Source organism: Tympanuchus pallidicinctus, unplaced genomic scaffold, assembly GCF_026119805.1.
Source record: "Tympanuchus pallidicinctus isolate F22 unplaced genomic scaffold, pur_lepc_1.0 scaffold1, whole genome shotgun sequence".
NCBI classification, from domain to species: Eukaryota; Metazoa; Chordata; class Aves; order Galliformes; family Phasianidae; genus Tympanuchus; species Tympanuchus pallidicinctus.
The window spans coordinates 102,145,431-102,161,194 of NW_026294618.1; the positions used below are offsets into that span (position 1 = coordinate 102,145,431).

Here is a 15,764-nt window from a genome sequence, read left to right on the forward strand (position 1 = left end):
GAGTCTGGGCACAAAGGAGTGTTTCCTGTGAAGGACAGGTGCTTAGAGTGGGGAGATAAAAAGGAGTTTTGGACGAAGTGCTGCCCTTCTCCTCCAGGACCTCAACCCTCAGGCTGCTTGCTCAGACCATCCTTCAGCCCAAAGGGGGCTTGAGCTGTGCTATGCTGTCCGGGGCAATGGGAAGGTTCATCCCTTGAGCATCCTTTGCCATCCCTAGAGCCAGGCTGGGCAGAACCAGGCAAGGAAATGCTGCAGAATAATTTTGCACAAGCTAACGAAGTAATTAATAACAACCAAACCATTCCACAACTACAATAAATGGTGTTGAAAATATTTGCAAGTGCACGACAGCACAGAAGATTTCTTTTTTGAGTGAGAGAAAGGTCAGTTCCCATGGCAGAATGTTGTGTGCTGCAGATACAATTGAGCTGCTGCCGTGTGACCGAAGGCACCTGGTGCTTTAGGAGTTAACGTGCAGCAAAATTCATTTTTTCCCTTGGGCTTTCCATCCTCTTCCGTGGTGATTTTGTACCTGACAAACTTTTTAGTCAGTGCATTAATATTCTGTAACAAATGTGCTGTCAGGTGTCACAGAGATAAGATTAAAAGGCACTGTGCAAACATACTCCGGTTGCTCTTTTCTCTGCTCCTGCACTGGCTGTGGAGGGCAGGATCAGGGTAGGGATCAGAAGTCTTTGTTTGCTGTTTTTAAAAAGGCTGAGATTCAGGTGTGCACTCCTCGGGAATGGGAGCTGGGCTTGGAAGAGCAGCCAGGATGCTGGTTTGTGGTGGAAGCACCACGCTGCAATCCAAGGGCTCTGGCTGACTGCTGAGAATGGGAGTTGGGACTCAGCTCCTCTTAGATAGCTTCATCAGAAAATGTAGCCTCAATATCCGAAAAATAGAAAGAGAGAGATAGAGAGAAGAAGAAAGCAATGTATTGCCATTTCTTTGCAAGTCAGGTTTTGGTCTGTTCTTGTCAAATCTACCTGAAGTGTTTTTAAGGATAGTTTGCCTTTCTGGTATGTTGTGCTTGCACAGACCTGATCTCCACCTATTTTGTGTCAACAGTGGCTGAGGCTGGCGTGCAGCATTAAGCACTGTGCACGCTGGGAAAGTGCCCTCAGAGACCCCCTCTCTCACTTACATCATGGGCTAGCTTCGGGCTGCACCTGCTTGAAGCAAACTGTGCTTCTGAGTGGTTGAAAAGTCAGCCTGAAATATTAAAAATGGGGCAAATGTTGCCTCCTTGTTGGATAAAACAATTTTCCCTGCTCAAAAATGAAATGCAGCCAGAGGCGCAGGCAGGGGAAGCCCTCAAATGATGCCGTGTGATGGAGGTATGGCTGGTTCTAGTGGCATTAAGGCTAACGAGGTTTCTGTGTGTTCTTGTCCTTTTTCAAAGAAAAGAAAAGAAAGAGCAGCAGATACTGTGGAAGGAATACATGCCTTCCACAGACTTCAATGAAATCTAGGTCATGTAACAGTTTCATGGGTTATTATTTGTTTTTTTTTCTGCCCAGGCACTGTAGTCTTTGTGGCTTTTTTGGCTAACGATAAAATGAGGTATCATTTGCTCCTTTTCAGCTCAAGCTATCCCAGAGGTGTGCAGCTCCTCACTGGTTTATAAGCATAGTTTGTACTCCTTAGTTCATCCCATCTGGGGGCTGAGCTTTACATGTCCCGTGGCCTTAAAAATTCCTTTTGTCTTTGACATTCCTCTGACCTCCCCGTGCGTGTTTTGTTTTCATTGCTTTTTGTGGATGTCTTTTCTCCTTCCCCAAATAAAATACCATCAGGAGTAGGATTATAGGCAAAATGAATTACTTCACTTAATGGGAAATCATATTTAGGTAAAGCAGATCACAAAGTAGGTGATTAGTAGCAGTTGGACAACAGTTTTAATGTAGGATGTCTTGGGGGAAATTCATCCAGAAGCGTGTGGTTGTTTTTCTGGTTGGCTGTGATTCAGAGTTGTGCCCTTTGTGGTTTCAGCCAAAAAAAAAATCATTTCAAATGAGTTTCCCAGGTGCCCACATCACACAGAACACACCAACATGTGTGTGTTTGTTGTCTCAGCCATGGTAGGGAGGGCCCGACCGCAGGAATTAAGAGCTTCCCCCATCCACCTCGAGCTGCTGCTTCAAGGTATAGACCAGAGCATACCAAAGCCAATCTCATGTGCGAGTTGCACGTCCCACAGATAGGTTATTTAGATCCTCAACTCTTTGGTGAGCTGCTTATTGGTGACCTTTGTTTGGCTTTACCTTGCTCTGCAGGCTGGAAGGAGCTGGTAATGGGATGCTCATTGTGGCTGGAGGACCACAAATAGCTTCCAGCTCTGGTGCCATACGCAGTGTGGGTAGGGATGAGTGGGGAAAAAAGCTGGCTTTACACTGCTCCAAGTGTGATGCATGGGAACTGGAGAGCTCAACAGAGATACCCCTGTGTTTAGAACATAGAATCGCAGAATCATAGAATGTCTTAGGTTAGAAGATCATATGGTTCCAACCTCCTGGTTGTGGGCAGGGCCAACTTCCCCTAGATCTTGCTCTGAGACCCTTGAGAACCTCCAGCGATGGGGCATCCACAGCTTCTCTAGCCACTCTGTTCCAGTGACTCACCGGCCTCATGGTGAAGAATTCCTTCCTAATATTTCATTTATATCTTCCCTCTTTTAGTTTAAAACCATTACCCATTTTCCTGTCACTACACATTCTGATAGTGTCCCTCCCCAGCTTTCCTGTAGGCTCACTTTAGACACTGGAAACCTTCTCAAGGTTGAACAAGCCCAGCTTCCTCAGGGCCTCTTCACAGGAGAGGTGCTCCAGTCCTCTGATCATCTTTGTGGCCCGTGTGTATGGCAGGAGGAAGCCCAGAGATCACCACAGTGGCCTAAATGAAAGATGCTGCTGAATCAACAGAGGAAAATTCCACAACGGAGAAGGGACTGCGGATCTGCCTGTGCACCATTGGCTCCTATGCAGAGCGAGTGTTTTTGGGGTGGGAGAGATTTTGGCTGGCAGCATGTTGCAGATCCAGCACTGTGTTGAATCAGCGTGAGTTAGAGCAGCCTTAACACTGCTCTGCTGGATGAATCCTTGCCATATTCCTTAAAGGCTAATTGTGGCACACAGAGATCAACAGAGTACAGCTGCACTGGGATTTGGGAGTAGGGAAGAGACAGGAGGTCAGCCCTGCTGGCACTTTGCCATTTAAAGATTTCCCCTTACATCATCTGGCTGCTGAGGGCGAGTTTACATCTGCTCTGCACCACAAGGGAATTGCGGTGTCAGGGAAGGAGCTTGCCGTGGGCCCCCCCAGCACAACCCTGCATCTGCTGGGCTCTGGGGCACCGTGGGGAGCAGCCCAGGAGCTTTACCTGGCCCATCCTCAGTGGGATTCCACTTGAGCAGGACTTTGGCTGAGGGCAGAACAGAGGCGGTGCGACAGGGAGCTGTGGGCTTGACGGGGGGTCGAGCATGGGACATGGCCACAGGTACAGTTAGTTGAATGTAGGGCATGGCTGGCTCTGCATAGCGAGTGCCTACCTGATCCCAGCTCCTTGCTTTCTATTTTTGCGCTTGATGTGCTCTGTACATTAGCAGGGTTGGCTTGCAAGAGATTCAATAGCACTCTCCTGCTTTCAAGCAACTTTTCTGAATGCACAACATGAATGCATCGGTGGGGTCACATAGTAATGCTTGAAGTCAGAAGCTATTTTTAAAACTAAATTGCAGAACCACACGTGGCTTTCATTAGTGCTTTACATCAAATTTGTCAGCTAATTAGTGGTTTTTCATCACTCGTTTTGCATAGTATTTTATTTGTCCGCTCTTCAGAGTTGTCCCATGACACCCACGGCCCTGTATACAGTCACTGGGGCTGAGGCTGCCAGCCCCAAGGGAGGAAGAGGAGAGCCCTCAGGGCTCTTCCCATGTTCCCAGTGGATGGACGTACTGGAGCCTACCCCAGCACTGGGTATCCAGAGTGGGTGCTGAGCAGCCCGTGAGCCTTTTTCCCTTCCTACCCCCATTTAGTGTTGAGGGTGATGCATTGCAGTCCTGAACTGTCTTCCTTTCAGAGGAGGAGGAGAAACCAAGAGAAGTTGCCAAGCATGACTTCATAAAGTCTGACTTTAAACTGAACCAAATTTCTTGAGTGTCTTGGATTTTCTTATATATATGTGTGTGTATATATATATATATATATATATATATTTTTTTTTTTTAAACAAATAAAGGGAGTAGGGAGAGCATGGGTTGCTAATGACTGGTAGTTACGAGTCATTAAGCTCACTAACTGACTTCAGGATCAGAACTTTCTAATAATGTCTGTAAGCACCCTTTTCACATTTATTTCTCATTTTAGGAATGGGGAGATGTGATTACCATTCAAAAGTCAGCGGTTATTTGTTTAGCTCATAATTACAGGGGAGATTTTTGTTTCTAAGGCTGCTTTTAAAGTACTTGACATTATTCTGAAATAATTTATGGATTTTGCTACTTTCTTTCTCTATTTTTTTTTCCTTGCTCATTCTTTGCAAAAGCTCTGGAAAACGAATGCCCAAAAAGAAAGTATGTAAAAATAAGGAACAAAATGGTTGCTCAAGTGTAACAATCCCAGTTTATTGCACACTTTCCATTTAAATTGTTTTTATTAGAGATAAACCTGTTAAGCGTTGAGGAATTAAGAGCTGAATAGAGAAAGTTGTTCTGTTGGGGTATAAATGAAGGATGCCCATATGTGAAAAAGACCCTGCCTGGTTTTACAAGTGAAGTATTGGCCCGTTTGAAGGGCTCTGGCTACTTTGGCATATGTTATAAAAATGATGATTTGTTTGTTGTCAGGAGGGGTATCACTTCTTTTTCAAAGGGTCAAGAGACATTTTAGCTGTGGTGTTTGTAGATGTTACTCTCCTTAAGTGCCATTTGCCAGGGGGAGCTCAGAGCTGAGATGAGGCAGAGGGATTTGGGAGGCTTCCTGGCGCTGCCATTGCACACAGACTTCTGGCTGGTAGCCCACACTTTGGTGTGGAGTTGACAGTGCCAGAAGTCAGTGCTGGAGCGGCGGCTGTCTTTGCTGGGAGGGCTGGGGGAGGGAAAACCCCCAGTGTACCACTGAGTCCCCAGCAGCACCTTCAGACAGCTTTGGCTGGGTAATCTCACTCCGGAGTTGTACATTGGAAGTCCTCACAGTCGCTCTGATAGTTCTCGAGCAAAGGTGACTTTGGAAACTATGACAGCAAAGGATGGCCTCGTTTTATTCACTCTACAGAAGTGAGACAAGGGGAGAAAGAACAGATCTGTGCGGAAAAATGTCGCTAGGGCTGTAACCTGAGCCCAGTGCTCTGTGCCTTCCCAAGGGTTTGGTGACCCTCTGAAAATCCCTGCTCTCTGGCTGCTATTATTGCTGGCAATCTCCAGCTAAAACAGCCTTTTGTCACCAGCAGCCATGTGCTGCTTGCTGGGAAGAAGCAAAATTGGTGTGTGGTGACAGGGTGGCCAAGCTGAAGGTCGGAGTGTGGTGCAGATCAGGCATCACTCCAGGCTGGTTTCTACCATGGGACAGGAATGGATCGGGGCGCAGGGCAAGGGGAAATATCCTACCAAAATGTAAAGGGCACAAAAGTGTTTCCTGCACCTTGGCTTGGGATTGGGCAGGTGCAGTGGCTTCTTTTTGCTTGTTTGTTGGGGCATAGCAGCAAGGTGCCATCCTCACAACCAGCAGGGCAAGGAAAAGTTAACTTAAAAAAAAAAAAAAAAAAGTCTTTAGATTTCTGTGTTTGCCCAATTGTCCAACTGTTCAAACGGTTCCTCCATGCCAGATCCTTCCCCTTGCAAAGAGAAAAACACACAACCAGAGCCAAAGAGCCAGTTGGCAGCACATGGTTTTGCTGGGAGGTGGGTGCAAGCCATGTGCTGGAGGTGTTCTCTTTATTCCAGTATGGATGCTGCTCTCTGGGGACAGAATAAGCAGAATGCACTTGTCAGAGCAAGCACAGCAATGGTATGGGGGGAAATGCACCCTCTGTGCAGCCCTTAGAACCTGAGTGGATCTTTACTCACATCAGTAATGTTACGCTGCGGTTTTGAGTTTTATGCCTAGTTGTATTTTGAGACTACTAAATGTAAATAGCTCTTAAGATGTGGATGCATACTTTAGGTCTTGATTCTTCTAGACTTGTGAAAATCAGAGTGGTTCAGGGTTTCCTATCCTTGAGATAGATGAGTGTGAACCTATGGGAAAAGGGGCAGTGAGAGTTTTCCCATTTGCTTTTCTGTGCCACCCTTTTTTGCTGACATTACATCAGCCCAGCACTCCGGAAAGTCCATGAGTGATCAAGAGATCTCAGCCCCTCTATCAAAGAAAGCAGCAGAGAGCATGAAGAAATTGTCCCTGTGCTGCACATTTCTGCAGCCAGAGCTAGCTCTCAGCTTTGCGGAGTTCGCAAATGTGATTTATAAACGTAACGGCACTGCGTGGTGTTCTCTCAAGGCAAGGCACATTAATACTTTTAATCTGATGGCTTCTTATGAATTCCAGGTTTGGGATGCAGGAAGAAACTTGAAAGCGAATACTTTTTTTTTAATGCATAGTAGTTTGGAGTCTACTATAATGCAAAGTAAAGCATTCTGTTACAAAGGCAGGGAGGATGGGACAGAAGGTTAAAGGGCATCCTGGAAACAAACAGCTGGACCAGTTTATTTGAACAGATACAAGGATGGGGAGCTGACCTCAGTTTGACTTCTAGTGGGAGGAGCAAGAATGTCATTTTATTACTTTGCCCAGAAGGAAAATGTTCTTGCATCTGAATTCACCCCGAAGACATCCAAACACAGGGCTGCTTTGCAGATCAGCCACTTCTATAAAATACTTAGAGGAATGCACAGGAAGAAGGGAATTATTAAGTACCTGTGTTTGAAATGCGTTTAAAGCAACCATCCCAAGTGATAATATAGAACAGACAGGTGAAAATACATTCTGCTGTAGTCACCTCAGCTGGATAATTGTGCTAAATATTGAAATGAGAGCCTCATTCTTAAGAAAAACGCTCGGAGGAGAAGGGGGAGGCTGTGATATTTGTGTGAGCATCCTTAGCACTGTGTGTCTCTTTGGTCTGGAACCTTTTGGAGCTTCAGTGCCAGCTCCTGAGGTCCTGCAATGGAAGAAAGGAGCGGGTATTGCCAGTGCCTGCAAAAAGACGTGGCTGGGGCACGGGGCTTTGTGTTGTTGTTTTACTTGGGAGAGTTGCTGTGAAAATTGCTTTCTGCAAATGCAGATTACAGATATTAAACAATTTTCTAATTGGTCATGGAGCTAAGGCAGCTAATGGGGGAAAAAAGCAGATTTTTTTAATTGCTTATTTCACATGGTGTTTGTGCTACACCTGTGCTTATAATGAGAAAGGAGAATTAGTCTAACCTTCTGCTCACATGATTCTGATTTTCATGGTTTGTACAAGATAATGATAAACTGATTTGCAACACCGTTGGCTGGAGCGAAGGGTTTCTTGGTGGAAGTGTGTCCAAAAATTGACACAATGCTGTTGCTGACAAAACATGACCTAGTTTGAGCGTAAGGTTTCCAGAACACGGAATTTGGGTTTTTGTGTCATGGAAGGTTTTGAGCCCATTTCCTCAAATCTGCCTCGATTAGCACCCAACATCTTGATTAATGTTAGCAGGCATTTGTGTGATGAGAAGCAGATAGAAGGCACCCAAATTGCATTCCACTGCCTTTATCTTGGCCGCAGGAGAACCCTTGCTGAGCCGTAGCAAAAGGCAACAAAAACAAGCACCAAGTCTCCCTTTGTGTGCTTTAGCATCACATTTTCTAATTGTGATGTGGCCTTACCTATGCTTACCCTTCTTCTTTTTTCTTATTTCTCTCTTAAAGAACTTAAAGATTGGTTCTGAGGCTTTGCAATGCCATAAGTAAATCTCGGGGGAGATTTTTTCCAGGTGGCTTTAATGAAGCTCTCTGATGAGTAAAACCACAAAAGCAGCTCTTCTGGCACACACTGGTGGGACGGATTTCCAGCCACGCTTTGAGTTTCTGCTTTCAGTGCCACCAGGACTTGTGCAGAGCAGACTGGGGCACTTGTGATCTCCCCCCTCATTCTGTTTCTCTCCAAATAATTTTGAGTATCTCTTTCCCAAATCAGCATTACAAGGTTGGGGCAAAGAGCTAAAAACCACGAGGAGTACGGTTGCAGAGGGCTGTTTGTAAAAAGGACTGTACCTTTTTTATTTCCAAAGATCTGCTTTTCATTGTTCGGAGGGAATTTTCAGTAGTCCAGTAATTACAGTTTAACAAGATGTTTGCTGTAAATGGTCAGGCCTAGCTGGAGAAAACAGGATTATAAATTCAATTACTGTAAAGCTATGACCTCGCCTTGACCCCTCAGACTTTGCATAAAGAAGGAGGGGGGGGGGGAAAAACCCACCAAGAAATGGCTATGAGGAATGCAAGGCTCTGAAGTCCCCAGCAGTGTGACTTAGTGGCGATAAAACTCCAGACGTTCCCTCATTTGATGGTGCTCTGCCATCACAGTTCATTATCTTAATAGTGGGCATTAAAAGAGAATTAGGTTTGCGAGAGGTACGGGAAGGTTTTGATAATAAAAATTGCAAAAAGAAGTCAGAGGACATGAGACAGAAATGCCACTAATTAGGAGGAGGCAGCAGATGCCCTTATGAGCATCCCTCCGTCGTCACCCACTTTTTGTGCCCTGCTCTGAATCGCCAAGAGTGTCGCTGGCATTGTTTCCTGGAAACTCCGCTAATTCCCCCATGAAAAGATGCAATGGAAGTGTCCAACTGTGGTAAGAACAGGCCAACATAAATCAGCTCCCAAACCCAAGCCTGGGCTGCCAGGGGTCAGCGGGGGCCAGGGGCCGGCTGTGGCTGAGCCCGCGCCAGCCTGACGGAGCGCGGTGTTGGGGCGAGGCTTGGGGTTGGCCCTTCCCTAACCAACTGCTTTACTCTTTCTGTTGCAGGTTTATTAATGCTAGAAGAAGAATAGTTCAGCCCATGATAGACCAGTCCAATCGAGCAGGCAAGTCCCTAGTAGTAACCGTATTCGAGTCACACAGGCTCAACCCATCCTCGAGCCATGCAGGGAGGTCCATTACCTGGTAAACAAATGAGAAATGATCGCTGGGAGTGACCAACAATTAAAATAAGACCAGCTTTGTTTAATTCAATGGCAATTGTTTTCCATGATTAAAATATCTGGGGAAAAAAACTCAGTAAAATTCAAAGAAGAAACTAGAATTACCTGCTCAATGACCAGAGCTTCCTTACACATTCGGAATTAATATTCTTCCTATTTTTGTTGCATTTGTTTTGAGTTCTGCCTCCCAGCTTTTTCTGCTCCTGTGACCACTCCCTGGTGCATGGCTTGGTGTGGAATTGCTGTAAACTTTATTACCTGTCAAAAGGGCAGAGGGGTCAGAATCGCTTGTGGGACTCAGTAAAGTTCAAAGACATTCAATGAGGTAGAGCTTTATGTGCTTTAATAACCCAAGGCAGCTTACTTCTGAAGCCAGATTTTAATGTACAGTTAAAACCAAGGCTTTAGGTACTGGGACTCGCATAGGGTCCCTTTGTCTCTCATCTCTTCTTTTTAGTATCTATTAGGATCTTGGATTGGTTGGGTTTCCCTTTTGGGGGACTTTTTTTAATCCAAAGTTTTCACATTCTGGTCCCGCCTGGGGCTGCAGCTTGCAGCTCACTGTGGGTATTTACTTTTACCCTGAGCCTTTTTTTTTTTTCTTAAACTGTTGGCCATATTTACTATTTACCATTGCTGAGCCTCTCTGCCAAGCTATCCAAATCCATCGTTGTCAAAAATGCCTTTGGGCAATGCCTTCTCCTCCAGCACATCTGATTATTTGGCCATTAGAGGTAAATCTCTGGCAGGGACGTGCTCAGGTCCCACTCTTGTAAAAGTGCATGGACGTAATTTAACACACTGGGATTTCAGTGTGACTGTTCCAGTCGTAAAATCCAGCCCCTGCACAGGTCTTGGCATTGACGTCAGCAGCAGCAGCAGCTGGAGCCGGAGCTCATCACGTCTCAATATTTTCTGATGGCCAACTTCATTTACTTCCAAACTCGCAGGAGGAAATTAAGCCTGAAACCTGCAGGCTTGTCATCACGGCCAGCTAATTCGAACAGTAGATGTTTTTTTCCTCTTTTTTGAGCCCACGGTGGTGGTCATCCCCGTGGTTCCCTCATAGTCCACAGGTGCTGGGGTTGTGCCTTGACCCAACGCGACCATTTGGGATGCTGCTCACAAGCCCTCTTCTGTGCTCTTTCAGTAAGCCAAGGGACGCCCTACAACCCCGACGGGCAGCCAATGGGAGGCTTCGTGATGGATGGCCAGCAGCACATGGGCATCCGAGCGCCAGGTAAGGCCCGGCCCAGCTGGGTGCCCGCTTCGCCCCGCTCCGCTGCCTGCCTCGCTGCCTGTCCTCTGCCCGCGCCGCCAGGGCACCGTGCTCCTTCAGAGGGCTGCGGTTTGGAAAAGGGGCTTTCGGCACTATCTGTTGACTTTGCTCATTCCCTGGCATCTTCTTGGATTTTTCTCTCCCTCTAGGACCTATGAGTGGAATGGGCATGAATATGGGCATGGAGGGGCAGTGGCACTACATGTAACCTTCACCTAGGTACCCAATGGCAAAGCCAGGGGGAAGTAAGTACGAATGGGGTCTTTGTTCTCACTTTGTTCCAGGGATATTTTTCCTCTGTGCATTTCCCTACATTCTCCTTGCCCATAGCTTCATGCTTGTTCATTCCTCTCCATCCCGCGCCTGGTCTCCTCCGGTTTCCTTCCTTTGCCTCTGGTTTGAGCAAGCTTGCCAGCTCCCGAGCCCCGCGCGCGATGCACATTTCTGCGCGTTGCTATCGCACAGCGCTGACCACATGACAAAACAAGAAACAGCCGGGAGGTGGGGAGCGAGTCGTCATGGCAACAGACTGATTTGCAAAATGTAAGCAGTCTGCAGCAGTGCAGGGAGAGGAAAGAGCATGTCCCCAAAGTGTCATAAATCTGTCTAACCGCAGTTGATGCATGAGTTACATTTCTACACTAACCTGCAAGACACCAAAAAGCCAAACAGAGACTTCTTTTAGGTAAAATAAACAGCGGCTTCACTTAGGGCTAGTTACGTTTTGGAAGGCGATCAACGAAACTTTGATTTTTTTTCAAGTTTATTTCTCTTTGTCTGTCCATCATAATGGGATTACGTGTGGCAAAGGAAAAAGAGAGAATACAAAATAGAGGTGTGCACAGCAGGCTATGGAGCTTAGCCCAGGCTAATTGACTATATCCAAATTAAGTATGCCATCACTTGCAGTGTGACAAATGGATTTGACTTATTCAGTATACAAAAATAGAGATCATTAATGCAATCTTCAGTGGCAGACCTCGTGAAGAAAGCCTAGAAAAACTGTCCCAGATTTTTTTTTTTTTTTTTTTTTGGGGGGGGGGCTCTTGTCTTTTTGTAGGGGAAAATACATTATACAAATTTTTGTTTAAAAAAGAAAGAAGAAAAAAGTGAAGTAAAGCAGCTTGAAACTCTTAAGGCACCGGTACCATGCCCAAGCAGTACCCAATCCTGTTTCTCTCGCTTTGTTGCTGGAGATAAGAGCAGTTATTTGGGCATCTTTGCTGCTCTCCTGCTTATTGGAGGGGAGCACTTGAAGTTCCCAAGGCCAAGGGTGTCTGGGAGTCGTCTTCGCTGGGTGCGAGTCGGAACAAAGTTTTAACAATTAGCTGTGCAAACATTCCACCGAGCTTGGGAATGCAACAGCCTTATTACCTCAGCATGGAAATTTCTAGCTTAGTTAATTTAAATATTGTTTCTTAGTTTCTGGGTCAATTAAATTTAAATGATGTATTTTATGCTTCGTGACCAATTAAATTAATAGGTTATTACAAAAAATATTATCATCTTTTTTGATTAAAGAGCTGTGAGTACAGTATATTTTATAAGCAATTTTCATTAGTTCAAAAATGTTCCTTTAGGCTAGATTAAGCAGCTATTCATTGCTAGAGCCTTGAGACCTGATTCCAAGGTGTTCGGAGCATTCACGGTGCACTATTACTTAGAACTAAAGCCAATTGAACCTACTTAGCAATAGCGTATGCCTTTCACCCTTGATGATTATGGAGCTTATAGCTCTCCGAAACAATACACCTGTCAGTTCCCATCAGCTCCAGCAATCCAAGCAGAAGGCAGAGGCCCACGGAAAGCGGGAGGTTTTATTGTTTTAGGTCCAATTTTTCTTATTGTTCTCCCAACCCCTGAAAGGTTGACTGAGTTGCGCGTCTGATTTTTCAGACAGAAGTGATCGTAGGGAAAGAATTAATTGATAACTGTCATTGATTTGTGTGTGTGTGTGTGCATGTGTTTAAAAATACAGGTTTGATTTAACATCGTCCTTAGTAATCCTATCCATTTCAGCTTCATCTGAGGCTTTTGTGCAGCGGTGTATGTGCTCGCTGTACAGTCCATCTTTGAATGGCAAAAACACTCCGGACGGATCCAAAGTAGCGGGGCTGGCGAGCTCAGTAAATAAATGGCTGTTGACCAACGCTGGCCTCTTTCTCTCCGCAGGGCTGCAAAGTGTGCCAGGGGATTATGTGTCTCGGGGTAGTCCAATGGGTATGAACATGGGACAGCCAAGCTATACCCCGCCCCAGATGCCCCCCCATCCCGCTCAGCTGCGTCACGGCCCCCCCATGCATACCTACATTCCTGGACACCCTCACCACCCAGCGATGATGATGCATGGAGGACCACCCCACCCCGGAATGCCCATGTCAGCATCCAGCCCCACAATGCTTCATCCCGGCGAGCCGGCGGCGAGCGGACAAGTGATGGACATTCATGCTCAGTAGCTTAAGGGAACGAATGCGCGCTGTCCGCAGAGACGGCGGATTTCAAACATTGTCTTTCTGCAATGACTGTGGAGTTCCATTCTTGGCGTCGACTTTGGACCAAGGGACGTTCCTATTCCTCACAGGGACCCTGACAAGCAGGAAAACACCGACTGAAGTCAACTTCTGGGGACATGCTAAATACCTATATAAGACATTAAGAGAACAAAGAGTGAAATATTGTAAAATGCTATTATACTGTTATCCATATTACGTTGTTTCTTATAGATTTTTTAAAAAAAAATGTGAAATTTTTCCACACTATGTGTGTTGTTTCCATAGCTCTTCACTTCCTCCAGAAGCCTCCTTACATTGAAAAGAAGCCTTACACTCATCCTGCAAATGACAGAAAGGGCTTATTTGCAGGATTTTTAGAGCATTAAAATAACTATGTCAGGCAGAAGAATCTTTCTTCTATCCTAGGATTTCAGCCATGCACACTCTCTCTCTCTCTCCTCCTCCTCTCTCTCCCCCTTTCTTCCCTTTCTCTCCCTTTCTCTCAGTCTCTCTCTCTCTCTTTCTAGCCCGAGGCGTGAATTTGCATGTCTAATTCATTTACTCACCATATTTGAATTGGCCTGAACAGATGTAAATCGGGAAGGATGGGAAAAACTGCAGTCATCAACAATGATTAATCAGCTGTTGCAGGCAGTGTCTTAAGGAGACTGGTAGGAGGAAGCATGGAAACGGAAAGGCAGTGTATCTGAAGCCTAATTGTCACATCAGAGCATCGTTGTCCCCATGCAGCAACCACCACCTTGTACATCACTTCCTGTTTTATGCAGCTCGAAACATGGACTGAAGATTTATTTTTAATATGTTGACTTTCTTTCTGGGCAAAGCATCGGTCATGTGTGCATTTTTCCATAGTCCCATCATGGAGCATTTATGTATACATTGTAAATAAATTTTGTGCAAAAAGGACTGGAAAAATGATCTGTATTATTGCAATTTTTTGTAAAAGTAGCAGTTTGGTATGAGTTGGCATGCATACAGATTTACTAAGTGGGATAAGCTAATTATACTTTTGTTGTGGTTAAACAAATGCTTGTTGATAGCCTTTTTCTATCAAGAAACCAAGGAGCTAATTATTATTAATAATAATCATTGCACACTGAGTCTTAGAGTTTCTGATTGAAACAGTTTGGATTGTATAATAACTCAAAGCCCAGTTGTAGTAGTTTGAGTGCAGTAATGAAATCTGAATCTAAAATAAAAACAAATTATTTTTTGTCATGGTGACTCCACTGCTTGCAAAATTTGTTTCCTGCCCCTTTCTGCTCTCTGTGGCAGTTCTGCCCCAGCTGGGAGCCGGGCAGCTCCAGAACCCTGCCAGCTCCAGAGGTGTGCCACCACCACTGGCAGTCAGAGTAGCTGCTTCCCGTTTGAAGCATGTATAGGCAGTGATGCACTGTGTAAGGAAGCTTTTTTTTCGGGGGGGGAGCTGTCAGGACGCTGCCCGTTAGGAAATATCGTAGGGTGTTTGTTAGTTCTATGCAAAGAAATTGGTGAATAGTGTTAACAACCTCCCCTCTGCAAAGAAAAAATTACAGTTCTAAAGCGCAGCTTACATTTCTTGAGCCGCTGCTACGCTGAGCACATTGAGGGAGGAGGAAAATCAAACTTTGGAAACGTTGGCCAGGAATGGCTGTCAGTGAGGATGCCAAGTGCTGCACGGGGGGCTCCTGCGGGCCGGGGGCTGCGCGCTGTTATGAGCCAGGCCTGCGTGCTCAGAGCTTCCATGAAATCACAGCTATCGCAGCAAGAGGAAGCCAAGAGCTTGGTGCAAGTCGGGAAATGGCACCGATGTTTGAATAAAGGCGAAGGGATGGACACCTCCGGCCCCTCGCCTCTCATCTCGGTGGGAACGCGTTGGCGATGCGGGGTCAGGCGTGGGCAATGCGCATCCCAGAGTGTCCCCAGCAGGGCAGGGGCAGGAAGCAGGAGCTGGGCGCGGTGGGGGTGGGTCGGTAAGTCGGACCCGATGCTCTTCGTGGTCTTTTCCAACAGTAACGATTCGGCGATGCTTTGATGCAGCGATAAGGGCGCGGGCAGGGCGCAGCCGAGCAGGCAGAGCAGCACTCTGAATCAAGCCACCAAAGTGGGGTCCTACCCCTCTCCCCCCTCCCCCCCTTACTAGCATCTCCTCCCCCTCCCTTCCTTCTTTTTTAACTCTCACTTTTCTTCGTTCCCCCTTTTTTCAAAGGGCCGACGCACCGAGCAGAGGCGGCCCATCGCGGCTCCCGCTTTGTCAGAGCCACAGTGACACTTTTTCTGCCAAAACGTGAATGAATGCCTCTCCCTTTTTAACCCCCCCCCCCCAGCATCCCCCCACCCCACCCCCACCCCACACACTCTTTCTTTTTTTGTTGTTGTTTTGTTTTGTTGTTTTTTCTTTTTTAAAATGTTTCTCGAAAGACGCAAACAAACCGCCCTCTGCACCGAGGGCACACGCGTCCCTTCTCCGCACGGCCCTTCCTCCGTAGGACCTTATTTTGGAGGGGGGGAGGGATTGGAAAGGGGGTGGGGGGGGGGGCACCTCCCCTACGAACCCCACCGTCCCGTCCCAAGACGTTTAATCAGCTGTAATTAGAACCCGCTCGAAACGAGGAATATGCCTCGACAGTATTTTTATTGTTATTGTTCATCGCCCGATGTTCGACGGCTTCAGAGGCACAGGAAAGAGAAGTAAACGGGTTACAAATAGGGAATTATCCCTCGTTTAGCATTAAAATTCATTTAGATAAAATTGCCACAAACATTTAAATGGGGAGATTAGTTCCCCCTCACGCCTTATTGCACTCTCTCAATGG

The 15,764-nt window shown here is 46.2% G+C and overlaps 1 protein-coding gene across 2 annotated transcripts in view; it reads left to right on the forward strand.

The window, feature by feature from the left end:
• Positions 1-14,187, forward strand: part of MEIS1 (Meis homeobox 1) — a 93,412-nt gene extending 79,225 nt beyond the window's left edge. Inside the window, exons 10-13 of one of the 2 annotated variants that reach the window (XM_052703049.1) lie at positions 9,002-9,064; positions 10,332-10,417; positions 10,606-10,701; positions 12,629-12,751. In XM_052703049.1, coding sequence (XP_052559009.1) covers positions 9,002-9,064; positions 10,332-10,417; positions 10,606-10,664 — 208 coding nt within the window. In that variant the 3' untranslated portion in view covers positions 10,665-10,701; positions 12,629-12,751. Of the gene's footprint in view, positions 1-9,001; positions 9,065-10,331; positions 10,418-10,605; positions 10,702-12,628 lie in introns of both variants that reach the window. The other variant, XM_052702975.1, reaches the window with a different exon arrangement.
• Positions 14,188-15,764: the final 1,577 nt, after the last annotated feature.